Source organism: Gracilinanus agilis, chromosome 4, assembly GCF_016433145.1.
Source record: "Gracilinanus agilis isolate LMUSP501 chromosome 4, AgileGrace, whole genome shotgun sequence".
Lineage (NCBI taxonomy): Eukaryota > Metazoa > Chordata > Mammalia > Didelphimorphia > Didelphidae > Gracilinanus > Gracilinanus agilis.
This window is the reverse complement of record NC_058133.1, coordinates 26,698,634-26,725,511: the sequence shown is the minus strand read 5'-3', so window position 1 is coordinate 26,725,511 and position 26,878 is coordinate 26,698,634. Positions and strand designations below refer to the sequence as shown.

The 26,878-nt window shown below is 40.3% G+C and overlaps 1 protein-coding gene across 1 annotated transcript in view; it reads left to right on the top strand.

The window, feature by feature from the left end:
* The window catches only part of ZFYVE9 (zinc finger FYVE-type containing 9), a 155,696-nt gene that overhangs the window by 75,680 nt on the left and 53,138 nt on the right, over positions 1-26,878 (top strand). The window contains exons 8-11 of the mRNA XM_044674808.1: positions 366-535; positions 1,764-1,884; positions 3,299-3,421; positions 6,000-6,155. Coding sequence (XP_044530743.1) covers positions 366-535; positions 1,764-1,884; positions 3,299-3,421; positions 6,000-6,155 — 570 coding nt within the window. The remainder of the gene's footprint in view (positions 1-365; positions 536-1,763; positions 1,885-3,298; positions 3,422-5,999; positions 6,156-26,878) is intronic.

The window sequence follows — 26,878 nt, the reverse complement described above, 5'->3', positions numbered from 1 at the left end:
CCTACTATTAATTCATCTTCTAGGAGCTTTCTAGGTATACTCATTTTGGACATATTCTGTTCTTTTTCCCTTTTTTTGGACAGCGAAACGTGTCAAAGGTTGTGATTATATCGCAGGGAAATGTGAGAGCCCCTAGTGCGTGTCACACAAAAGAGCTTCTCTGATGTTGAAGTAAGCATGGGACACTGTTTAGAAGCAGCTTTTGTTGCCTTTAGCCCCATGGATGGGGAATTATTAGATTCCAAAGACAGTTCCACCATTAATCATGTCTGCACACCTGGATTAGGTGACACTTCGAGCTGGTGACATTTCAAACTCATCCTGTTGTCATATTGATGCCTCTTTTCTTTTTCTGGCCCCTTAAGTGGCTCAGCCCCGAGAGCAAAGGCGAGTGTGGTTTGCTGATGGGATCTTGCCTAATGGGGAAGTTGCTGATGCAGCCAAATTAACAGTGAGTGGTCCTTCCTCCACGGGAGCCTTGGCTGTGTCCCATGACCCAGCCCAGCCAGTGAGCAGCAGTCCACTGCCAGCAGAGGTAAGAGAACTCATTAGTCAGAACAAAGGAACGTCTGTTCTGCACAATAATGTGCTTGTGCTGAATCCAGAATCGCCACACTGGAAGGGACCTCAGGTGTCTTTTACCCAGGAATCCCCTCAACACCAGTTTCAGCCCCTTCGCTGAAAGTCTCCAGGGGGCAGAGCAGCTCTGAGTATTAAGAAGTCTCAGTGCCTTGTTCTCAAGTCAACACGAGTGCGCTATCCAACCTTTACTGCTCCTTCTGCATTTGGTAGGCAAGAAGAGCATGCTGGAATTCCAAAGTAGACCCTCCAGAGATGAGTGAGAGAATTGTGGAAAGAGAACTGCCCCAGGGCTCAAGAGACTTGGCTTCTAGTTCTGGCCCTACCATGAACCGCAGTGTGTTTGGGGACAAATCAGTTTCTCAAAAGTCTCAGTTTTCTAATCTGTAACACTCAAGGGTTTGGACTAACTATAAGGTTCATTGCTGTCCTCAAAATTCTGCAGACAGAAATAAATGCTATTTAATTGTACAGTAAAGGGGAAGAGAGTTATGTATCTTAAGTACTTGTCATATTTGAAATATAGTTCAGTTTATTAACTATCTACTACATATGTGTATTTATATGTATTTGTATATATATGTATGTACACATATATGCACACAGATAGGCATATATAGAAAATTCACTCCATTTAGTGGTGGGAATGTTAGGAAAAAAAACAGGTACAGCTGTTTTTGCTGGCCCTTAAAATGTTTATCGTTTAGGAGGGAAGGCAAAACAAATACAGACAGTTATGTTATAGGTTCTAATATGACAAGTGCAAAGAGGAGAGGTCTGAGCAAAGAGCTAACCTCTCTGACTTCTTGTACCACGTAGTCTTCTCAGTCTCTCCATGCTTAGTTATGTGGAAGAGTATATATATATATATATATATATATATATATATATATATATATATATATATATATATATATATATATAGAGAGAGAGAGAGAGAGAGAGAGAGAGAGAGAGAGAGAGAGAGAGAGAGACTGGAAGCTTGACAAGAGTTGGCACTACATCTTAGGTAAACATTTCATCTTCCCCAGAAGCCTAATGTAGGACTTTTGCACACAGGAGATCCTTATTACTCAGTAGGTGCTTCATGAATGTTTGTTACATGTTGAAGGAGGAATATTGAAAGGTTATCAGGTTCTCCTGAAGTCTCGAACTCTCTTTGATGTTATATTTGACTTTTGTAGATGGATATTTCTGCATTCTCTGGGAGTATAACTCAGGTGGGAAGTCCTGTTGGAAGTGCAATGAACCTAATTCCAGAAGATGGCCTCCCTCCCATCCTCATTTCCACTGGGGTCAAAGGAGGTAAGTAGCATCACAGGGTTAAATGCCATTCTTGACTGGTGACTAAGCTGACTAGACACAGGAACCAGAATCCTCCAGTGCCATCGACAGAGCCTTTATCCCATGGTCCCTCACATTCCCAATTACTGCAAAAGGTTTTTCTTCTTTTTCTAGTTGTTTAAAGCATGTGTGTGTATAGACACACTGTAAAATCAATTGAAGTACTTCAGAATACATCTTATCAGAGTTATCATGACACTTCAGAATACCGTTTTTTACCATCCCTCCTGCCTGGAACATCATAGATTGTCTTTCTTTTTGCTTTGAGGGCACCACAGAAGGGTGCTGATGGTTGGCCACTCTTGATATTAGGAGTTATCTATCAGTCCTAAAGAAAAGTCTTGGCATTTGGGGTCTAATTGAATTAAAACAAAAACAAGCACTTACCTTCTCTTAAAACATTCTACTGGAAAGTCTTAAAGAAGACTTTTGTACAGTTAGATGACTGGGCTTCTTTGTATCTTGAAAGAGATTTTACTGCTAGGTAGACAAATGTCCACCACTACCTTCCACAGCCATAAGGGAAACTTTTTGATCCTACCTTCTACTAAGGAGGGTTCTCTCCCTCCTTTTGCCAGTGTTCCTCATGCATCATTTATGGGGTCAGCCAGATTTGACCTAACTTTCACTGCCTAAATATAGTTCATGCAGCCCTGGTTTCTTAGTTGGAGACCTTCCAGCTGAGGATAGATAACTCTGTCACTCAAGAACATGGAGGATAAGGACATTTAGAGTTTTCAAAAGTATCAATTAATCCATTTTCCGAAGGTAAACATTGGAGTCACCAGAGCATCTGAGTTGGACCTCGTGTACCAGAATTTCTTTTGTGACTTACAGTAGAGCCCCCATATCCGGTACATTCCAAGACCTACCATGGATGGTTGAAACCACAGATAAAAGGGAACACTGCTCACCCCATATATATGTGCTCTCTCTCCCCAATCCTGTCCCAACCTTTCTTACCCCTCCCCAAAACCTTTAAAAAATAAACGTGAAAGCAGAAGAACTGAGACAAAGGGACCTTCAGCACTTTGAGGTTGGCCTTGGGTAATTGAAACTGCAGGAAAGGGAAACTACAGATAAAGAGGGACTACTAGATTTGAAATGTTGGTCTCAGAATATGTATGTGAAACTGTTCAAGCTGAGTAATTACTGATAAATGAGGAAGAGACTATCTTTAGAATTTTTGGCATGAGCCATTTCTGGGGTAGGAAGTTGGGTAAAATCAAATGCCTTTTCCCCTCTCAGCTGTAAAGAGATTCTGTTTGAGCAGGTTGCTACTCTCCCATGTGTAGGCACCCTCATGCACATTCCCTTGCCACTCTGCTCTGCTTTCATTCTCTCTCTCTCTCTCTCTCTCTCTTTCTCCTTGAAGATTATGCTGTGGAAGAACGCCCTTCTCAGATCTCTGTAATGCAGCAGCTGGAAGATGGTGGCCCTGACCCGCTGGTGTTTGTTTTAAATGCAAATTTGCTGTCAATGGTCAAAATTGTTAATTGTAAGTAGTGGGCTCTTCCAAGAATTTCTTAAATTAATGTTTTATAGAAACATTGGGTACAGATAAGGTTTTTGTGTCAGGAACTTCTGAAAGCTGAACCCAGATTGGTTGGTGTATAAAGGAGTAGGTGATGGGCTGTGGAGGGGCTCCCGTGGGAACGCTGCCGGGCTAGTCAGAAGACTGGCTTCTCATTCCACCCACCACGTGGTCTTTGGGGAATCCCATAAAGTTCCTGAGCTCCAATTTTGTTATCAATTGGGCAGAGATAATCCTGCCATTGTAACGGCTCAGACTTCTGTAGTGCATGTTTACAAGGTGATTTCCTCATCATAACCCTAAGACCGAGCAAGCAATCACTAAGAATTAGCTACATATCAGGCACTGATTTGGGCACTGGAGTGAACGCAGACAGCTTTTGCCCTCATGGAGCTTATGTTGTAATATGGGGGAACTGAAGAAGGGAGCCTGCGGTCTGGGGAGACCCAGGGAGGGTGAATGGAACCATAGGGCTGTCAGTGATTAGGCAACCAGCAGGAGGGCAGATAACAAGTTCTGAGAAAGTTCTGGTTTCCTGGTGTCCAGCTGGGCAGGATGTGAAGCCTGGTCTGGAAGTGGTGAGATCCACCAATCAAGAGAATACAGTCAGGACTGTAGGCTTTTGTCTCCGGAGGAAGGGGAGGCCCCGGGGCCGGGTCAGGGTATGTGGTGAGTTATCTCTGCTAGGTGGTCCCTGGTTTCCGAATGCCTACCCCATCGAGTGTCTCTCAGGACAGGATAGAGAGGATTCCATTTGGCAGAGAAGGAAATTTAGACAGAGAGAGTTTGTGATGGGTCTCGGATCACAGGGCTCTTTTCAGGCTCCAACCATGCCCTTTTTATGGGACATCCTGCCACGCACAACCCCCAGGGCACCAGAGAGGACTCTCCTGCCCAGGCCCATGACACCAACAGTACTGGCTCACCTTTCCTGAGGGATCCCAAGTGCTTTCCTCACAACTCTGCAAGGTAGGCAGTGAGACAAAGACCGAGGCAGAAAGAAGGCGCACACGGGAAGTGCGTTCCCTCAGAGCATGCCTGGGAGAAGAGGCAGGATTGGGACGGGGCGCCCTTTCGTCAAACCAGCACTCTTTCTGCTTCCTGTTCCTCTGAGCCCCGAGTGGCTTCTGCCACCAGGTGACGCACAAGGCATCTCGAGCATTATGTAACTCCATGCCTGCCGTAGCGTGCCATTTTACACTTAGGAAATAGCTTGGAATGGCTTACCTGGACTTAAAGATTTGGGGACTTTGGGAAACTTTGGATACATAGATGGCTTATAGATACAATATTGCTGCCTTTCCCAAAGTAGGATCCAGTGTTTTTGCTCTGGTCTGCTTTATGTGGATGTCTTCACAGGGGAGGACAGAAATTGCTTTTTCAGCAATGTGGCCTGTTTTCATTTCATCCTATTTCAGGAATCCCATTTTGCTGGGGGATTTGGTAGAGATAATGAGCTGTGAAAATTAACTTGAATCTTGAGCTGCATGTGTTCAAATAACATTCACAGACTTTTAAGAAAACCCTTACCATCTGTCTTAAATAGGTACTAAGTATCAGTTCCAAGGCAGACGAGCAACAAATGCTAGGCACTGGAGTTAAGTGACTTGCCCAGGGTCACACAGTTAGGAAGTATTGAAGCTACATTTGAACCTGGGACCTTCTATCTCCAGACTTGGCTCTCTCTCTCCACCAAGCCATCTAGCTGTTCCTTATTCATAGACTTTTACTGCTAGAAGGAATCTCAGAGATGATCTAGTCCAATCCCCATACTTCACAAAGGCAGAAAGCACCCAGAGCGGTAAGGACGCATTGGGTGTCAGTCCCAGCCGTTCTCACCCAGGCTCGCTGGACATGCCTTTCCCAAGGAGTCTTGAGTTGTGATTGTAACTAGAATCTTCAGTCCTTTAGAGGAAGCACGGAACTTGTGCCGGCTTATGAAAAGGGCTTTCTTGTAGGTACAACACGGGGTCATACCGATGTTGTTTCAGTCATTGTTGCTCCGAGGACAGTGGCCGCCAAGAAGGGCGGATTCTTGCCTGGGGCTTCTGCTGCGCAGCCTCCGAGGGCAGAATGAGGGGGCCTGAGAGGAGCGGCCCAGTGGTGCCAGGACACGGGTCCTGCCAGCTCAGGCTTGGGCTGCCCCAGAGGGAGGGACGGACTCTGTCATCACTGCAGGCACCAGGGGGAGGCTGGGGGCCTCCTTGTGGCAGTGGCTATGGAGAGACCTGTTTCATCTGCAGGCTGGGGGAGAGGGCTTCCAGGGTCCCTTTCCCCTCGAGGGTCCTGGATCTTCTTTTATCTTCTTCCAGTGATTCCCTTCAGAGCTTTTTTTTGTCAGTGACCTCTGCTTCCTGTTTGGCTCTGTCTGACCTTTTCCCAAGTCTCCTGTTCTGATTGTCCCATGGAGAGCAGTGAGCCTCGGATCAGGCTTCATTTCGCCGTTCCCTTTTCTGCCTCACTTTCTCTGTGTTCGGGCAGTCAGGGAGGTGGAGGGAGGGAAAGCTCGCATCACTCGCTGACAGCCTTATTTTTTCCATAGATGTGAACAGAAAGTGCTGGTGTTTCACAACGAAGGGCATGCATGCGGTGGGGCAGTCGGAGGTTGTGATCCTTCTTCAGTGTTTGCCGGATGAGAAGTGTCTTCCCAAGGACATCTTCAGTCACTTCGTACAGCTCTACCGCGATGCACTGGCAGGTGAGCCTCCCCCGTGGATTGTGGCTCCCTGAGTGTCCTCAGGCAGCCGAAGCGCCTTTACCGGCCGGGGATGTTGTTGGAGACATCAGAGTAGATGTCAGATCTGAACTTGATGGGACTTCGAGTTGCTTCCAGGTATTATCCCCTGACCTGGTTATTGTATGGGGAAACTCGACTTGAAGTTGTGATTATGGCAGGAGGAATGCCTTCTTTTCATTTGAAATCTCATCCCCAGGCCCTGTAAACCATGCGTAGAACAAAGCACTTAGAATTTGTCTGGCTTAATTCTTAGTCTGAAAAAGACTTGTTTCCTTTATCTACGAACCTTAAGTTGGATTGGTCTTAGGTGACATGAGCATGCGAAGCAACCTGTTTTCTAGGCTGGTGGAGACTTATTTAAATTTTTTTTAAAGCTCAAAACATCATTACAGATAAGTACATGGCTAGAATTCATTAGAACCAATAAAAGTGTGGACTTGTGTGTGCTGTACATGCTTCATTTTCTTTTATTGAACTTCGAAGTGGACAGTGAAGTCTGGCTATACATTTGGTATGTTGAAGGTATATATATGTAGCAAAGTTTTCCATTTATAAGTCAGGAAATTCTAAGCAGTGGCTCCCACAACTATAATGTGACTGTATAGTGCTTTAAGATTGACATATTGATATCTCATGTCACCTTCCCAGGAAGTCGGAGAGGCAGATGCTGGCTCAGCCCCTGGAGCTGTGTCCCTGGCCCAGTCACTTAGCTTCTCCCAGCCTCATTTCCTCTTCTGTGAAAATAGACATCATAATGCTTTCACTGCCCTCTTTCAAGTCCAATAGCAATTTGGCTTCTCCTGTCCTTGTTGCCCTGTAAAGGCATTTTTGGCTGATTCGGTTCTTGACCTCAGACTTGCCTCCAGAAGTCATGAGAGCCCAGGGTGGGCCTGTCAGCGCTTTTGTATTCCCATGACCCAGGTCTCTGCCTCTTTCAGTACTAATGGTTGCAACGTGGTGTTAATGTATGTATTAGTCATCTTTTTTAAAAAATGATACCACAGGTGTTGCACATTTCTTGGTGCTTGGAATAATTTATTAGGAACCCTGTTTTCTTTAGCATACCCTGGAGAATAGCTTCATCCACTATTTAGCACTGCAGTACTGTCAGGTAATGTTTGTGGCTGCTCTGAAAAGATGTCAGTTTGTGGATTTGATGATTATCCCGCCTTGCTGTGGTGTCACATGGAACTGTACCCCAAACCACATGATTTAAATTGCTGCTGGGTGCAAGAGCTGAGTACTCAAAAGCATCATGTTGATCCCTGAGCTTGCTGTACTCTCAGCCCATTCCCCAAAGAACAGAGGCCCTTCAGTCAGACTTCCTAGGATCCTGCTAGGATATGCCAGAGAAGTGGGTTCTGGGAAAAGATGTCTATATTTTGACCTCTAAAATGTCTAATATGAAATTATACTTATGAAAAAGATCTCATAGGAAATCCCCCTGCACCCAAAATGCCGCCTCTGACACTGTCAGAATGTCTGTGAATGAGAGCCCCAACCTCTCCGAGCCTTGTTCCCTCCTCTGTAAAACCAAAGTCCCAAATGAGTAGTTCGTTACCATTGATCTGACCTTCTAAAGTGAGGTGTGATGAGGCGGTGGGTGTCACTACAATTTTGTCTATAACCTGTGGCAAATCTTAGGCATGAAATCAGGCATATTGATGGCAACTAGGTAGCAAAGTAGAGTTGAACACCTGAAACATCAAATCCAACCTCAAAATATTTATTATTGTGTAAACCTGGCCAAGGCATTTTACTTTTCTGTCAGGCAGTAAATGCTTATTAAGCCCATCCTATGTGCCAGGCACTGTGCTAAGCACACCAAAAAAGGGGGCAGTCCCTGTCTCCAAGGAGCCTACAGCCTCATGGGGGAAGACAATATAGCCAAGGAAGTAGACAAGCTAGGGAGGGGAGTGCACCCCCAGGGCATGGTGGAAAAGTTGGCCTCAAGTCTCAACATTGCGTAGCCAGAGGAGAGATGAGATGGTGACTGACCTGACAATCTCCTGATGAGGAGTTCCCTGGTGATCAGCTTTTCTTGCGGGGACATAAAGCCAAGCATTACCGCTAGCTGGGCCTTTGGGAGAAGTTTTTTCTCTTTCTCTTCAGGCCTCCAATCAGAAGGCCAGAAGGAAATGAGGGTCCTGATGAGGTGGAGTACCGAAGCTATTGAAATATTTATGATGAGGATTATGTAGTGATAAAATTTTCTTGTGGAGGTGGGCGGGCATGAAGATGGTGAAGTCAAACCAAGTAGTGAAAATACAGTGTCCATTTCTGTTGAAAAAAACAAAACAAAATGGGGGGCAGCTGGGTAGCTCAGTGGCCAGGCCTAGAGATGGGAGGTCCTGGGTTCAAATATGGCCTCAGACACTTCCCAGCTGTGTGACCCTGGGCAAGTCACTTAACTCCCATTACCTAGCCCTTACCACTCTTCTGCTTGGAACCAGTACTTAGTATTGATTCTAAGACAGAAGGTAAGGGTTTAGAAAACAACAACAACAACAACAACAACAACAACCAACAGTATGCATAGGAAAAAATGAGTCTTTTCTGAATATGATAAGGAGTATCTATACAAAACCAAGACCTAGCATTATCTGTAATGGGAATAAACTAAATGCCTTTCCAGTAAGATCAGGGGTGAAGCAAGGGTGTCCATTATCACCAATATTACTATCCAGGATAGTGCTAGAAAGCTAGCTATAACAATAAGTTGAAGGGAAAGATGGAAGGAATAAGAATTGAAAAAAGGAAACGGAATCATTTCTTTTTGAAGAGAACCTTAGAGAGTTAACAAAAAAAAAAACCTAATTTAAACAATGAGCAATTTCATGAAAGCTGTGGGAAATAAACTAAAATCACATAAACAAACAGCTCTCTCTGTATCAACAAAAACCTACAAGAAAAGATAGAAACCGAAATTCCACGTAAAATTACCAAAAATATGAAATGCTTGGGAGGCTACATGTATGTGTATTTTAAAAGGTTTTATTTCTATCCTTGTTTTAATCTAATAAAATAAGCAGTAACAATTTTGTCCCATTGAAGCCAGGTACCAGCATAAATTATAACAATGCCCTCTTACATTGTGAAACATCTTTCTCTGAAGAATTCAAATGGGTCTCCCACTCTTACAACATCTTATGGGGTATTATCCTCATTTGTTATATAGAAATATAGTAACACAAAGAGATTGACTCAAGGATGCATGGCACATGATTGAGAAGTGCTGTAGGAACTATGTTAACAAAATTACAGAGCACTCTTTACATAAACATATACAGATCTCAAATAATTGTAGAAATATTTGTTGTTCATGGGTTGGCTAAACCAACATACTAAAAATGACAGTCTTCCCTAAAAGAAAAAAATTATTAGAAAAACTGAAGAATAATCTGGCAGAAACAGGGTAGATCAGCATCTCACGCTATATACCAAGATAAGTTGCAAATGGGTACATGCTTTAGCTGTAAAGAGTGACATCATAATCATATTAAAGATAGAAGGAAAAAATTAACCTGTTAGATCTCTGGATAGGGAGAGGGTTCATGATGAAATGAGAGATAGAGTGGGTCATAGAAGGTAAAATGGACTATTTGATTTACATAATTAAACATTTTTGCACAGTGCAAGAAAGAAGAAAAAGACTCATATGTAGAAAAATATTTATAGTAACTCTTTGCTGTCATGTTGTGTGTTAGAGACAGGGAATACCCGTCAATTGGGGAATGGCTAAACACATGGTATACATGATTTTGATGGAATACTGATAAAGGGAGTGACTTTAGACTAGAGAAACCTAGGAAGACTTATATAATGATACAGAATGAAGCAAGTAGAACCAGGAGGAAAATCTATATGAGAGCAACAATAATGTAAAGACAGTGAAGTTTGGATGATTTCATAACTCTGGTCAATATAGTGACCAACCATGATTCCAGATTTGTGATGAAATGTATTTCCAGCTCCTAACAGGTGATAGACTCAGAGGAGTGGAGGCAGACTTGGACAATGTGGGAATTTATTTTGCTCGACAGTGCATATACATGTTTGTAAGTTGTTTTTTTAAAAAACTTTCTCAATGAAGGTTGGAGAGGGGGAGATGAGAGGAAACTTCTTGAGTTGGTTTTCTTTTGGGAAAAAAAAGTAAAGTTAAAAACAAATTTAGGTAAAAACTATTTGCAGTTTTTACTTCATCTACCAGTTCTACTATCCATGTCAAAAAAGTAAATGAGGGGGCTTGAGCTGGCAGCACATATGCTAAAACTGGAACAATGTAGCAATGATGCACAAAGTTATGAAGTATTCCATAGTTTTAAATAAAACTAAATGAGGTTAGTCTTTTATGATCTTTTCATGATGAAGTCATGTTGGTTCTTTGTTATCACAGCTTCTTTTTCTAACCATCCATTTAATAACACATTCTTGATTTGAATAGGAATTAAATCCTAGTCCATTTCATTTATTTTCAAAATTGGGACAAAATTTGACCTTTGATTCTATGACCCCTCTCTCATTTTAAAGAATATTTTATATTTCTCTTTAATTGACAGTCTGGTATCCACCCCAGTCAAACACAGGGTAATTCAGTTTTCCTTTCTTTTCTCTCCCCCTTTCTCTTCCCTTTTCTGTTTCTCTTAAGTGTTGGTATAGACTCCAGGGCCCTAGTTTCTCTATTGTTGCTTCTCCTTTTACCTTGTATTGTGAGCTTTGTAGGAAGAAATAGGAAGCCTTCTTTGTTGTAAATAATTTGTCCAAGGCAGTTTAGGGAGGAAAGTATCATAAAGTTTTCATGTTAAAGGAAAGGTGGCTCAGTGGATTGAGAGCCAGGCCTAGAGATGGGAGGGTTCAAATGTGGCCCTGGGCAAGTCATTTAACCCCCATTACATAGCCCTCACTGCTCTTCTGCCTTGGAACAAATACACAGTATTGATTCTAAAACAGAAGGTTAGAGTTTGTGGTTTTTTTAAAGTTTGCATTATAAGAAGGACACCCTGCTACATGGGGATGTGTCAGAATTTTCTCTTTTAGCTCAGTATTGGAGTCATTCCCTCTTTTTCCAGATTTTTTGACTTTTCAAAACCTGGGGATTTTACATATGTGGAGATTGATTACCAAGAGACATTATGTTAAAATTGGATATATTGTCAATGTGAGGCTTAGAATCTACAGTCTTCGGGGCAGCTGGGTGGCTCAGTGGATTGAGAGTCAGGCCTAGAGTCCTAGGTTCAAATCTGGCCTCAGACACTTCCCAGCTGTGTGACCCTGGGCAAGTCACTTGACTCCTATTGCCCACCCTTACCACTTTTCCTCCTAGGAGCCAATAAAAAGAAGTTAATGGTTAAAAAAAAAAAGAATCTACAGTCTTCATTTAACCCAGTCTTTTCTTCCTCACCACTGCTAATTTTATTTTCCTATGGAATGTGGATATGTCTCCTCCCTGCTTCCCCTCCCCATTTCCTCTTGTTGTCATAGCTGTAGTACAGGCTTTATCCCCCATAAAGAACATTAATCCTTATAACCCTTCTCAGTCAGGTTTCCACCATCCTTTCCAGCCATATTCAACTGCTGGCAGTTCCCACACCTTGATACTCCATCTTCTGTTTTCATACATTTGCATGTACACTACCAAGATGCTTTCCTTCCAGGTTCTGCTCAGGTACCACTTTCTCAAGCTACCTTCTACTCCTTCCATAATCACTTGTTACTGATCGTTCCCTCACAATTCACTTTATATTATATTTAATTGTGCAAATATTGTTTTCCCCCTCAAGAATGTAAGTTCTTTGAGAGCAGGGACTGTTTAGTCTTTATCTTTATAGCTTTATTTAAAAGTGCCCAGAATAGTATTTTACATACAATTGGCATTTAATAAATATTTCTTAATTAAAATAAATTCAGGTGCCTCTTAATAGGTCTTTGCATTTTCTTCTCTTCCCACTCCATTCTATCTTCATAGACTGCCAGATTTATCTTCTTTTTGTATATGTAATCTTGCATCAGACTTTCTTGTGACACAAAAGAGGCCACAAACCCTTTGGAGGATTTCTCACATCTTCTTGCCTGCCCTGAGAGGATCTGGTAAAATCATTTCTTGACACTACCTCGGGATGACACATCATCCCCAACTCTCCTTGCAAGTAAAAAATATACCATCGTCATATAGATGTAGAATAAAACCAGTGGTGACTTCTCAGAGCTGGCAAAAGAGGAAATTGAAATAAAGAGGAGCAGGATAGTTTGTAGTTTAGCCTTTTTACTGAAGGCTTTTGAAGAGAGTATTCTAGCCCCACCACTTATAGCCTGTGTGACATTTAGCAAGATACTCAGTGTCTCTGGGCCTTAGCTTCTTCAGCTGTCAAATAACTCTGGAGGTCACATATCATCCTATGGTAAAAATTTTGCTACAGAAAAATGATTTTGGTAAGTCAGTGAAAGACAGATTGTAAAAAGGACAAATTGGAGATGACTAGATAAGGAGTGCTTTTATAGTAGTTCCACTGTGAGATGATGAGGGCGTCAACTAGCATAAATGGCAGGATGTATGGAGACAAAGTGCCAGATATAATAAATATTGTAGCTACTTGGCAGTTGGTCACTTTTGGGGGGGGGGGGAGGAAGTGACTGTCTATGTCTCCCTCAGCCGATATTTGTGAAGTTGATTTTTGAGCACAGTGTAAGCATTGACATTTATCCCAATTGAATTCCTTACTAGGTTTGGCCTTGTGTTCCAGCCTATTGGGATTTTTTAGATCTTCCCTGTGCCAGTCAGTTTGTTATATATGTCTCATCACTAAGTATCATTTACAAATTGGATGAACATGCCATCTTTAGCTATCTACACATCATCACAAAAAGTGTTTAAACAATCTAAGGCTAAACTCTTCACTGGAGATCTCCTGTCAGAGTACCACTGAGCCAATGAGGAGTGCTCTTTGAGTCCAGCTTTTCAGGCGCTTCTGAATCTATCTAATTGTGTTATCATCTAATAAACATCTTTCCATCTTTTCTATGAAGTTATCATGTGATACTGTTTTGTGTACTTTTACGTGAACTTTATCTTACCTCATTTCTCCAATTTGCCAGTTTAATAACTCTATCCAAAAAGAAAATAAGGTTAATCTGGTTGCCTGGTCTTAAAACCAGGCAGTCTTTATAATCACTACTTCCTTTTCTAGTTGTTAACTAGCCATCTCTCTGTCTCTCTCAGTCTCTCTCTGTTTCTGTGTCTCTCTGTGTCTCTCTCATCCTTATCTTCTGTCTTAGAATTGATATTAAGTATCAGTTCTAAAGCAAAAGAATGGTAAGGGATAGGCAATGGGAGTTAAGTGACTTGCCCAGGGTCACATAGCCAGGAAGTATCTGGGGTCAGATTTTGAACCCAGGACCTCTTGACCCTAGGCCTGGTTCTCAATCCACTTAGCCACTTAGCTGCTCCTAACCAACTCTTTAATAATGTTTTGGAATTTTCCTAGAAACCAAAATCAGGCTCGTTGGCCAATAGTTTACATGGAGTCTTACTAAAAAATTTGAGCAAATCTTCAGCCCTCAGGTACTTTTTTGATTTTCTGCAATTTTTCAGTATAAGAGGCAATGTTAAAATGGATAGAGCAATGAATACTTGAAATGAAGAAGACCCGAGTTCAGATCTCTCAGATATTCCCTCTGCCATCCCCATGGTTTTCCTTATTTTCAGGCCCTCCCTCTCTACTGGCTCATTTCCTCTGCCTGTACATATGCCTGTGTCTCCCCTGTCCTGAAAAATCTTTTACTTGATTCTTCCATCTCTACTTACTATCATCCTATATTTCTTTTACTGCTTGTAGCTAAACTCCTTTAAAAAAAAACTATCTGCAATAGGTATCTCCTTTTTTTACTCTCTTCTTCACCTCTTATAATCCAGCTTCTGGCCTCATCATTGCACTAAAACTGCTCTTCCTAAAGTTACTAATGCTTTTTTAGTTGCCAGATCTGTTGACCTTTCCTTAGTGCTCATTCCCCTCAGCCTCTCTGCAGACTTTGACATGTTGATCATTCTCTCTTCCTTGACTTTCTTCTCTAGGTTTTCAGGACTCTCCTCTCTCTTGTTTCTCTTCCTACCTCTGAACACTTCTTCTTTGTCTCCTTTGAGGTACCCTCCTCCCGGTTACCCGCTGAGGGTTCTGTCTGAGCCCTCTTCTCTTCTCCCTCTCTAGTACTTCAGTAGGGATCTCATCAGCTCCCATCTCTGTGCTGATGATTTGCAGATCTCTCTTCTCTAACCTCTCTGCTAACCTCTAGTCTCACATCTACAACAGCTTTTTATACCTCTCGAACTGGACATCCAGTAGACATCTTCAAATCAACATGCCCAAAACAGAACTCATTCACATTCCACCTAAACCCTCTCTCCCTCTTGCTTTCCCTGTTACTGGAGAGGGCAGCACCGCCTCCCAGGCCCTCAGGCTCACAACCTAGGAGTCATCCTCTGCTGCTCCTACTCTCTCACCTCCCATGTCCAAACTGTTACCAAGACATGGACAATATCTCTTGAATACACCGCCTTCTCTCCTCTGACGCTGCCACTACTCTAATACGTCACCTCACTCCTGGACTATGACAGTAACCTGCTGGTGAATCTGCCTGCCCTTCAGTCTCTTCCCATTCCAATTCATTCTCTACTCAGCCACTAAAGCACAAGTCTGACCATATCACTTCCCTGCTCAGTAAATTCCAGTGGCTTCTTACTGCTCCAGGATCCAATACCCACCATGCTCTGGCCTTCAAAGATCTTTAAAACCTTGTTTCCCCCTACCTTTCTAGGCTTCTTACACCTGACTCCCAGACACTTTGACCCAATGATATTGACCTCCTGCTTGTTTTACAAAAGATACTCCATCTCTCACATATGGGCATTTTCTCTGGCTGTCTCTCTTGCCTGGAACACTTTCCTTTCTCTGCTTTGTCCACTACCTTGCTTGGCTTCCTAAACATCGTCTTTTGCAGGAAGCCTCCCAATCCCACCCCCCAATTTTAGTGCTTTTCTTCTTGATTATTTCATATTTATCTTGCGTATAGCTTGTTTGTACCTATTTGTTTATTATCTTCCCCATTCAATTGTAAGTTTTTTTAAGGCAGGACCTGTCTTTTGCCTTTTTCTGTATCTCCAGAGCTTAGCATAGTGCTATCCCCCGTTCCCCACCATTTAGCAGCATGTGCCTTCTGAATGTCAGGTTTAGTTGTAAGCCTGTTACCACATTGATAACCCACATGGAAGACAGACACATCTGGGCAAGGATTACTGAAAGATGGACATGGACCCTTAACTAAAGCCTTACAGAAATGCTCATTATTATGTTTATTAAGAATGTCTCCTTGCTGGCTACATTATAGACACTGAGTTGCCTTTTGAATTGGAATGACTTGTTGTTTTGAGTGATATTATTCTAAGCAGTCATGGATCTGCCCTAAGCTAGTGCTTAATGAAATTCATCTGAATAAAATAGTAAATGAGTACTTAAATTATCGGATAAGAATTTAAATAAATTCATTTTAAGTAAATAATAATTTAATAAAAATAATTTTAAAATACATCCTTGAGCATTAGTATGATATCTCTTTAGCTGAGGATGATTTCATCAGAAACATCAGCCCAGTAGTAATAACAATTATAACTGATATTTATATGATCCTTTATATAATTTATAGACTACATGCTTTACATGTGTTATCTTTGAGCCTCCCAACAAGCCAGTAAGGTGCATCCTGATGGTGTTATTACTTCTACTTTACTGATGAGGAAATGGATTCTCAGAGGAGGGGAAGTGACTTGCCCAGAGATATAGTGAGTAAGCAGGGAAAGAGGACTAGAACTCCAGTCTTTTGACTTCATTTTCAGTGACTGAGCAACATATTACCTTGTGAAACAGAAACTTTTCTGTAGAAAGTTTTAGGTGGACAACATTTTGACTTTGGTTGTAGAACTGGAATATGGAGAGAGAGAAGTCAGTTTAGCAGACAAAAGAGCTTCTCAGGCTCAGTTAGCTCATTCTTTCTCTTCTTCCTTGCCACCAAAATCTTTTCTCAGAGCAAGAAACTCATGAATTCATTCACTCTAATATGTAAAGGTCTGTTTCAAACTTAATAGGAAGCCTGTAAGGTGTGATTTCATTTTAGCTGGATACCAAGTCTTTTTTCAAACACTGAAGTTATCTTGTTTCTGCAACCTAGTGTAGTCAGGTAGCAAAAGTGAAAGCTTTCCAAGCTATAAAGTGAGTGGTGGTGGCTGTGGTGGTTGCCATTGGCGTCATTGTGGTTGTAGTGGTTGTTCTTCATCATTTCGACCAGGATGGATAAAGCCATTCTGTGACCATAAAGAGTGGCTCAGTGGATTGAGTGTCAAACTGGAAATGAGAGGTCTTAGGTTAAAATCTGGCCTCAGACCCTTCCTAGCTGTGTGCCCCTGGGCAAGTCATTTAACCCCAGATACTTAGCCCTGACCACCCTTCTGTCTTGGAATTGATACTTAGTATTAATTCAAAGACAGAAGGTCAAAGTTTAAAATATATACATATATTTTATCTTCCTGTCCAAATAGTTTCAGAGCCTCTCTCATCCTTGATAAGCCAGCTAATGCTAACAGACTCTGATTATTTGTTCTAAAGATGATATAGCCTGGAGAAACTGAGGCACTGTTTGGGCAGCAGCTACAGCTGAATGTCATGCCATTGCTAAGAATTAAGATTTTTTATTTATAGCCGCGCTCTTTGTGGGAGCTAAAAATTGGAGAATGAGGGGATGCCCTTTGATTGGGGAATGGCTGAACAAATTGTGGTATATGCTGGTGATGGAATACTATTGTGCTCAAAGGAATAATAAACTGGAGGAATTCCATGTGAACTGGAAAGACCTCCAGGAATTGATGCAGAGTGAAAGGAGCAGAGCCAAAAGAACAGTATACACTGTGATAAAATCGAATGCAATGGACTTCTGTACTAGCAGCAATGCAATGACCCAGGACAATTCTGAGGGACTGATGAGAAAGAAAACTAGCCACATCCAGAGGAAGAACTGTGGAAGTAGAAACAGAAGAACAACAACTGCTTGAACACATGGATTGATGGGGATATGATTGGGGATGTAGACTCTAAACTATCACCTTAGTGCAAATATCAATAATATGGAAATAGGTCTAGATCTTGATCTTGATCCATGTAAAACCCAGTGAAATTGCACGTTGGCTACTGGGGTAGGGGGATAAGAACATGAATCATGTAACCATGGAAAAATATTCTAAAAGATAAAAAAAAAATTTGTGGGTCTGGAAGCCACAAAAATGGGGTGTAGAAAGAGTGTGGGAGGAGACAGCTAGGTGGCTCAATGGATTGAGAGCCAGGCCTAGAGAAGGGAGGTCCTGGGTTCAGATCTGGCTTCAGACACTTCCTAGCCATGTCACCCTGTGCAAATCACTTAACCCCCATTGCCACTCCTCTGCCTTGGAACCAATACACAGTATTGATTAAGATGGAAGCTAAGAGTTTAAAAAAAAAAAAAAGAAAGAGTGTGGGAGAGAGAGAGAATCTGTTGATATAGACATTGAGAGAATCAGCCCTAACTGCCAGTTCCCACAGGACTTATCGACACAGGAACAGAGACCAATTCTCAGTAGATGAGAAGTGTGGCAAAGACTTGTGTTACTTCTATCCTCAGCTCATCTGCCCCCTGGGCATCCTATCCTCCTTGGGATGGATATGTGTGTGTGTGTGTGTGTGTGTGTATGTGTGTATGTGTGTATGTGTGTATGTATATATCTTGAGAGCTTTAAGAGAAACAAAGATTTTGGTCCCTCTACTTCTAGAGAGGTATTGTATTTGTCTGAAAATAAAGTGAGATCGCTGTAAAGGGAAAATATGTAATGATTCATACCGAAAAAATAACATGGATGATAGGCCTCTTCAGATTTGTGGACAAGGTGAATGGAATACAGAGTGCATCCTATTTGTAGACTGTTATGAGTGTTTTCCCTGACTCTGTAAAATTATATTATGAACAGCTAATTTTAAATTTAATAATCTATCAGTGATTTAAAATCACTTAGCTTTTGCAAATAGCTCTTACTGGGTAGTCAATAATAGTCAGTAGACATTTATTAAGTGCCTACAACATGCCAGGCAGTAGGTTAAACACTGTGGATACCAAGAAAGATAAAAGACAGTTCCTGCCCTCTTAGACCTCCCAATCCAATGAAAGAAACAGCATGCAAACAAGTATAGACAGAACAAACTAAAAACCACAATCATATACAAGATAATTAGGAAATCATCAACAGAGCAATGGCACAATAATTAAGAGAACTTGGGAAAACCTTCCTGAAGATCAGATGTTAGCCAGAATTTGAAAGAAACTAGGGAAGAGGAGGAAAGAGAACATTCCAGGCCTGGGGGTCAATCAGAGAAAATGTCTGGAGCCAGGAAATGCTGAGGCTTTCTTGAGAAATGGCCAGAAGGAGTACCTGTAAGGTCAGGAGCTCTTCTGAACTGATTCACTGATAGGACTAACCAAATTATTTGCAGGAATTGTACCTGAGCTGAACCTTTCCTTAAACAATATAACCAAGAAGAAAACATCTTCCAAGAACTGTTCTCTCTTTAGGAATTGAAATAATTAAAATTAGTGTGGAAAATGTTACTGTTTTATGTTTTTTTGTTAATCCAAAGAAATATATACTTAAAGGGATCTGGATTTGAGTGGTCCTTCCCTCCCCCCCTTTTCAAGATGTTAAGCATGTTACAAAGCATTCTATTGGGAAAATAGGCTTTTGTTATTGATGAGAATAATAACTCACGGATCTGTCAGTTTAAGATTTACAAAACTCTTTGCTCTCAATAGTTATGTAAGGAATTTAGTGCAAATATCATTTTCATTTTACATACCAGGAAACTAAGACAAATTAATTTTTTAAGAATTTAAGTTCATTTAATTAATTAGTTTAGCCTATTTTTCCATGGTTACATGAATCATGTTCTTTCTCTCCCCTCCTCCCACCCCCCTCCTGTAGCCAATGAGCAGTTCCACTGGGTTTTACATGTGTCATTGATCAAGACCTATTTCTATATGATTAATATGTGCGTTAGGGTGATCATTTAGAGTCTATATCCTCAATCATATCCCCATTGAACCATGTGATCAAGCATTTGTTTTTCTTCTGCGTTTCTGCTCCCACAGTTCTTTCTCTGTATGTGTAGAGCGTTCTTTCTCATCAGTCCCTCAGAATTGTCCTGGGTCATTGCATTGCTGCTAGTAGAGAAGTCCATTATATTCGATTGTGCCACAGTATATCCATGAGACAAACTATTAAAATAATTTGCCTAGGTAGTAACTTTCAGAGGCAGAACTTAATAAAGAACTATTTCTAAAGCATTTTGAATTTATAAAGTGCTTTCCTCGAAACAGCCATCTTTCAAAAAATCCATTTATTTATTTAATTAATTTAGAATGTTTTTCCATAGTTACATGAATCATGTTCTTTCCCTCCCCTCCTCTCACCCCAACTCCCGTAGCCAACGAGCAATTCCACTGGGTTTTACATGTATCATTGATCAAGACCTATTTCCACATTATTAGTATTTGTACTAGAGTGATCATTTAGAGTCTACATCCCCAATCATATCCCCATCAAACCATGTGATAAAGCAATTGTTTGAAACAGCCGTTTGAAGTAAGTAATTCAAGTATAATAATAATGATGATAGTAGTTTTTTTCAAAACCCTCACCTTCTGTCTTGGAGTCAATACTGTGTATTGGCTGCAAGGCAGAAGAGCGGTAAGGGTTAGGATTTGGGGGTTAAATGACTTGCCCAGGTTCACACAGCTAGGAAGTGTCTGAGGTCAGATTTGAATCTAGGACTTCCCATCTTTATGCCTGGCTCTCAATCCCCTGAGCCACTCAGCTGCCCCCAGTATTAATAAATTTTTATTGGTGCCCTTTGTCCTTTTTTATATCACCAGAATTTCTTCCGGTTTCTTTTTCTTGCTTCCCTCCTAGAGAGCCACTTCATAGAATAGTTATTTTTTTTAAATAAAAAGAGAAAACAGAACAAAAAATGAGCAAACAATATGTGGGGAAATTCTGAAAATCTGGGCAATGTCTCATACTGATAAGCCTCTCATCTCTGCAAAGGAGTGGACGGGGAGTGACTTCCCTCATTTCATTTTTGGGGCCAGGTTAGTTCTGTGGAATTCTGTAACATTCACTTGGGATGGTTTTGTGGTTTTTCTTTTCATGTATGCTGCTCTCCTCCTAGTCTAGGTTGCTTTTTTGATTCTTTTTTATCCTGTATCACATCATGCAAATTTGTCTCTGCTTTTCTGAATTCAGTTTGTTCATTGTTTTTTACTAAACAATACTATTCTATTACATAAATATATCACAGTTTTTTCAGTCCTTTCCAAATGATTGGCATCTACCTTGTTTCATGTTCTTTGCTCCCATAAAAAGTGCTACTGTCAGTGTTCTGATGCATATGGAGACTTTCTTCTCCTCAGTTACCTCCATAGGATATAAATATAGAGCGGAATCTCTGGGTCAGTAGGTATGGATGTTTTAATCCCTTTATTTGCATAATTCCAAATAGATTTCCAAAATGGTTATACCATTTCACAACTCCACTGACAATGAATTAGTATGCCTATTCTTCCACAATCTCTCCCCAACATCAACTGAGGTCATTTTTTTGTCATTTTGTCAGTTTGTGGTTGTTAGTAGTTTGCATTTCTTCTTTTGAGACTTCATTCATATCAATATAGTGTTTTAAGGTTTCTAAACACTCTGTGTGTGTGTGTGTGTGTGTGTGTGTTTGTGTGTGTATGTGTGTGTGTGTGTAACTTCCTTTGTTCTTCCCAACAGCCCTCTGAGGTATGTCCTATTATTATCTCTCCACTTTACAGATGAGAAATTAAGGCTCACAGAAGTCACATGGTTATTGGATACCAGAGGCAGGATTTGAACTCAGACCTTCCTCATTCCAAATCTAGTGCTCTTTTCATTGTTCTACCTTGTATAATATGATTACTCATTTCACAAATACGGAAACTGAGAGTCTGAGTTTTCTCATAGCTCTCATCTGAATTTTTAAGGTTTGAAAAGTCCCTGACCTTCACTGATCATTTTGGTCTTCACTCAGAGTGACATAGCTTTTGGAAGTGGAACCCATGTTTGTTCCCACCTCTTCCCCAATTCCAAGGCTAGCTCTCTGTCCAACAAAGCACAAATACTGCAATCAAGTCTTGTACATTTTTTACAACCTTGGGTTGGTTTAATTTGTAAATTAATTAATTTGTAAATCTCCCTTTTGACTGCTTTGGTAGATCCTGGAATCTTGTAGCAGACATTTCTCAGCTCTGCAGTGAGTATTGGCAACCTTTAAACCAAAAAAAATTTGGCTGTTCAATACAAACTCCAATTACCTTCAAGGTTCCCTGAATTGATAGCTTGTTTGGACATACTTGTTTGCAAGTTTTGTCTCCACAACTGGAACTCCTTGAGGCCAGGAACTATTTTTTATCCCTTTTGTATCCCCAGTGCTTAGCAATGTGCCTGGCACATAGTAGGTCCTTAATAAATGCTAGTAAATTCTCAACAATAAAGTGATCCAAGATAATTCCAAAGGACTCATGAAGAAAAATGCCATTTACCTTCAGAGGAAGAACTGATGGAGTCTGAATGTGGACTGAAGCATACTATTTTGAACTTTCTTTTTTTGTGTGTTGGAGTTTTCTTCCACAAAATGACAAATAAGGAAATATGTTTTACATGATTGCACATGTATATAACCTCTTTCAGATTGCCCACTGTCTCAGGGAGGGGGAAGGGAAGGAGGAAGAAAATTTGGAACTCAAAATTTTTAAAAACAAATTTTAAAAATTGTTCTTACATATAATTGTGGAAAAAGATATTATTTTTAAAATTCCATCAGTTAATTAATATAAAGGTGTAAAAATTCAAAAAATGATCACTATTAAAAATATTATTAGTGAAGAGAAAAGAGCTCTTTTGTGAATTAGAAACTGGGGGAATATCCAACAGTTGGGCAATAACTGAACAAATTATAGTATATAATTGTGATGGAGTAATAGGGTGCTGAGGGGATGGCTTTAGAAAAACCTTAATAGATTCATGAGTTTGATACAGAGTGAAGTAAGAAGTAGGAGAGCAATTTATATAAAATAATAGCAATAGTGTAAAGATAATCAGCTTGGAAAGATTTAGTAAAGTTGACCAACACAATTTTAGCATGATGATACATGCCACCTCTACTCAGAGCTGATTGACTCAGAGTACAGATAGAAGCATATTTCTTTCTCCTTATTTTTCTTATTTTTTAAAATTTCTTTTCTTTATTTTTCTTGTTCTCTTTTCTTTATTTCTCCCTCCTCCCTCCCTCCCTCCCTCCCTCCCTCCCTTCCTTCCTTCCTTCCTTCCTTCCTTCCTTCCTTCCTTCCTTCCTTCCTTTCTTCCTTCCTTCCTTCCTTCCTTCCATAATACAGACATTTATGTTCATAAAACAGATATTTACATGTTTGTAATACATTTTATTTTTCTTGCCTTTTCAGTGGGTGGAGGAGAGGGAGGGAGAAAAGTCATAACTGAAAATAAATTAAAATTGAATTTTTTAAGAAAAGGTGCTAATCAGGGTTTTGACACCAATCACCAATTTTTTATCTTGTTTGTATATTAAAGACATTACCTCTCTATGCAATTTATTTACCATTAGTAAAAGAAAAGTTTGTTTTTATGCTTTCATTTACAAAGGAACCATAGAATTGCCTCTTTGCAAATGATCATGTCATTCTGACATTTTGAGAACATAAAGCATAAAATCTGATTTTTAAAGAAAAAACTAAAATAGACCTTTATATTCACAATAATTCACTTTTAGTAATATGATGGCAGCAATAGTGTAGTTGATAGAACTGGCCTCTGTTCCAAGAAGACTTGAGTACTGGTTCCTCCTCTGACATATATTGTTTTGGTGTTCTTGGCCAAAATGTAGCCATTCTCTAGGACCTTCTCTCAGATAGATGTGGTACCCAGCACCAGTGAATTCCAGGTCTCAACTGTCTCCTTGTGGCTCTTTACAAAGTCTTTCTTTTTACAATCATCCATGAATAGAGCAGTGGATTCTTCTCTTGGGGGCCTGGGTCCAAGTCCTGTTTTTAAAATTCCCCAGCCTGTTTTTTTCCCTTTACCCATGAAGGATCTATTGTCATAGGCATCTTCAGATCTTTGAGTTTATGGACTCACTAAAGATGTCACCTGGTGGGGGAGATAATTAAGATCCCAAACCTGACATTTATAAACTTCTCTCCTTGTGATTTTGAGATGAATATAATGGCTCACTCAAGTTCCTTCAAGCGTGAAACAGAGTAGAGATTTCTGAGACATGTTCAGGTTTCACTGCAGTTAGGACATCATTTTGGAAGAACTTTAATCATTCTCTGCATCTTCTTGTTGGAGAGCAGTTTGTATGAGAGAGCAGGCAGAAGACCATTGGACTCAGAAGAATTGGTTTCCCTCACTGGCTTGTCCTCTTATCCAGCTGTGTGCCTCTGAGCAAATCACTTAAACTTCTCCAAAATTCATCTGTGAAAGGGGGATAATAACACTTGTCTTAATTGGTTGTCATGAGGAAAGTACATGAAAAACCATAATGCCCTGTCTAAAAGTGAATTATAATTTTTATTGTAAGAAGAGAAGATAAAATGCAAACATTATGGAAATGTGAACTATTATTGCAGCTCTTGAAGATTGGAAATCATTCAGCTCAACAAGCATTTACTAGTTTTCTATTATACATAAGTCACTGTACTTATCAGTAGGAATGCAAAGATGAGAAGGAAAAATGGACTCTACCTTCAAGGAGCCTCCATGGTTGGGGTGGGCCTTGCAGTTTGACACATAAGCAGATATGTGGTGATCTGAGAATGGAAAGAACACCAGAAATTAGGAAGATCAAGAATAGTCTTCCATTGAATCTGTTGGCTGAGCTAAGACTTCCAGAAAACTAAGGATTCTAAGTAGTAGAAGTATAGAAAGAGGTAAAAAAGTCTGATTTAAGGTATGGAGGAAAGAGATGCAGTAAGAAGTATGAGGAATAGCATGGAGACTAGTTTCTCTGATAAGGAGAGTCCATAGAAGGGTGTAATGGGGAAATAATCAGTAAAGGTAGTCTGGATCTGAATTTACAGGGTTTTAAATTCCAAGTAGAGTTTGTATTTGATCTTTAAGATGATAGGACGCTGCGGAACGTTACGGAGCAGGCTGATGATGTATATAGTATTGACAGTGTATATATAGTATAGGTTGTACCTATACTTTAGGAAGATTATTTTGAAAGTTATCTGGAGGAGAAATTGGAGAGAGGAGAGGCTGTAAGGTGAGGTACCAATTAGAATGCTATTTCTATAGTCTAGGCCAGTGATGGGCAAACTTTTTAAAGAGGGGGCCAAAGGAAAGGAAATGCTCATCTGTCAGTCTGTTTCTAAGGCAACTCTTTTGAAGTTTCATTGTATTGTATCCTACTCATTGTATTTGTCAGATTAGGAATAATGTCGCACTGTCGGATAGAACATTTCAGGGGGCCGCATCTGACCCAGGTAAGAGTTGTTGATGTACTAGATTCGTAGCTGCTTGAGAGAAGTAATGCTACTTTTTCTTTTCATTCATTCATTCATTCATTCATTCATTCATTCATTCACACGTTTACTTATTAACATTTGGGATTTTTTTTTAGTTCCAAATTCTCCTCTCCCTCTTGCCCCTCTTTAAGAAGGTGAGCAATATGATATCAATTATACATTCAAAGCATTTCTATTTTAATGTTGCCCAAAAAAACTTCAGTAAAAAACAAGAAACATAAAGTTTTTAAAGTATGTTTCAGTCTGCTCTCAGAGTTTGTTAATTCTCCCTCTGGAAGTGGATAGCATGTTTCTTCACAGTACCTTGGAACTGACTTGAATCCTTGTATTCATCAGAGCAGCTACATCTTTTACAGTAGTTCAGTTTATTTTTATTGACGTTTCTCAAATTATCCTCACGGTAATATGATCCCATGAGATAATGTAGTAAATGTGTCTTGAAATATATTTAAAATTGCAAATGTGAGTTGCATCAAAATTTTTATTCTAATGAAATTTGTTCTTTAGTCCTTGTTTTCAAGTCCTTTGAAAAATGAAATATGAATGCTGTGTTAAACAGATGTATCCTTTCTGCACTGTTTTTTTATCCACTTAAACATTTATTATGTGTTTATGCAGAATATTCCTAGGCATTGGGATGGATACAAAGGCTAAAAACATACTGACATCTTAGGAATTCACAGTCTCATAGAGAGATGAGTGTAATATACCAAAGACATTGGAGAGGCGTACCATGGTGATTCTGTGAGGCAGAAAGGAGAATGTCATTATGTCAAGTATGTGCAAGACATTGCACCTACGGGGTGGGGATCAATAACAATAACAATAAAAAAGAGCCCCTGCCATCAGGGAAGCCCCATGAGCAGGAGTGACATCTGAATGGGGTATTAATGGAAGAGGAAGGGGATGCTTCTTCCAGGGAAGGGAAGGAGAGAAGAAAGAAGGGGAGTGCAGTATATGTTTGGGAAATAAAGGGTGCCCCATTTTGGAGGGAGTAATAGAACATCAGGTGGGAAAGGCGGCATGGGCCTGATTGTGGCAGGCCTTGAATGACACCAAGAAGGAAGAGGCAGTGGAAGATGGATATGACCTAGATTTCTTCTAAGGAAGACTATTCCAGCAGTGTTGTGAAAGATGGATTGGAGAAGCAAAAAGGTAAATCACAGAAACTCACAGCAGTAAAAGACTTCAGAAGCCACTTTTTGGCACCCATAATGCATAAGAGTTTTTTCTACAGGGGTAGCTGGGTATTTCAGTGGATTGAGAGCCAGATCTAGAGATGAGACATCCTAGGTTCAAATCTGGTTCCAGACACTTCCTAGAAATGTGACTCTGGGCAAGTCACATATCTCTCATTGCCTAGCCCTTACTACTCTTCTACCTTGGAACCAATACACAGTATTAATTCTAAGACAGAAGGTAAGGATTTAAAAGAAAAAAAGAAAAAGAGTTTTCTACAGTACACTTGGCAAGGAGTCACTTGGCCTATGCTTTGAGCCCTAGTGAGGGGACACCTCTAGCCTCCACAGCAGCCCATTCTGCTTTTATCTACATCTCTAAATTTGCCTTTTGAACCCTACTATAAAACTACTTTTTGAGCTAGAAAGAGAAACTCCATTTAAAATCAGTCTACACAATATATTTCAGAATCTATTTGTCAAGACAAACTCAAGTATTATATGAACACAACTACAAAACACTTTTCATACATATAAAACTAGATCTAAACAACTGGAGAAACATTAATTGCTCATGGGTAGGACAAGCTAATAAAATAAAAGTGACAATCCAACCTAAATTAATTACTTATTCAGTGCCATCCCTATCAAACCACCAAAAAACTATTTTATAGAATTAGAAAAAATATAACAAAGTTTATGTGGAAGAATAAAAGCTCAAGAATCTCAAGAGAACTAATAAAAAAATGTGAAGGATGGAGGCCTAGCAGTACCAGACCTTAAACCATACCAGTGGTTCCCAAACTTTTTTAGCCTACCACCACC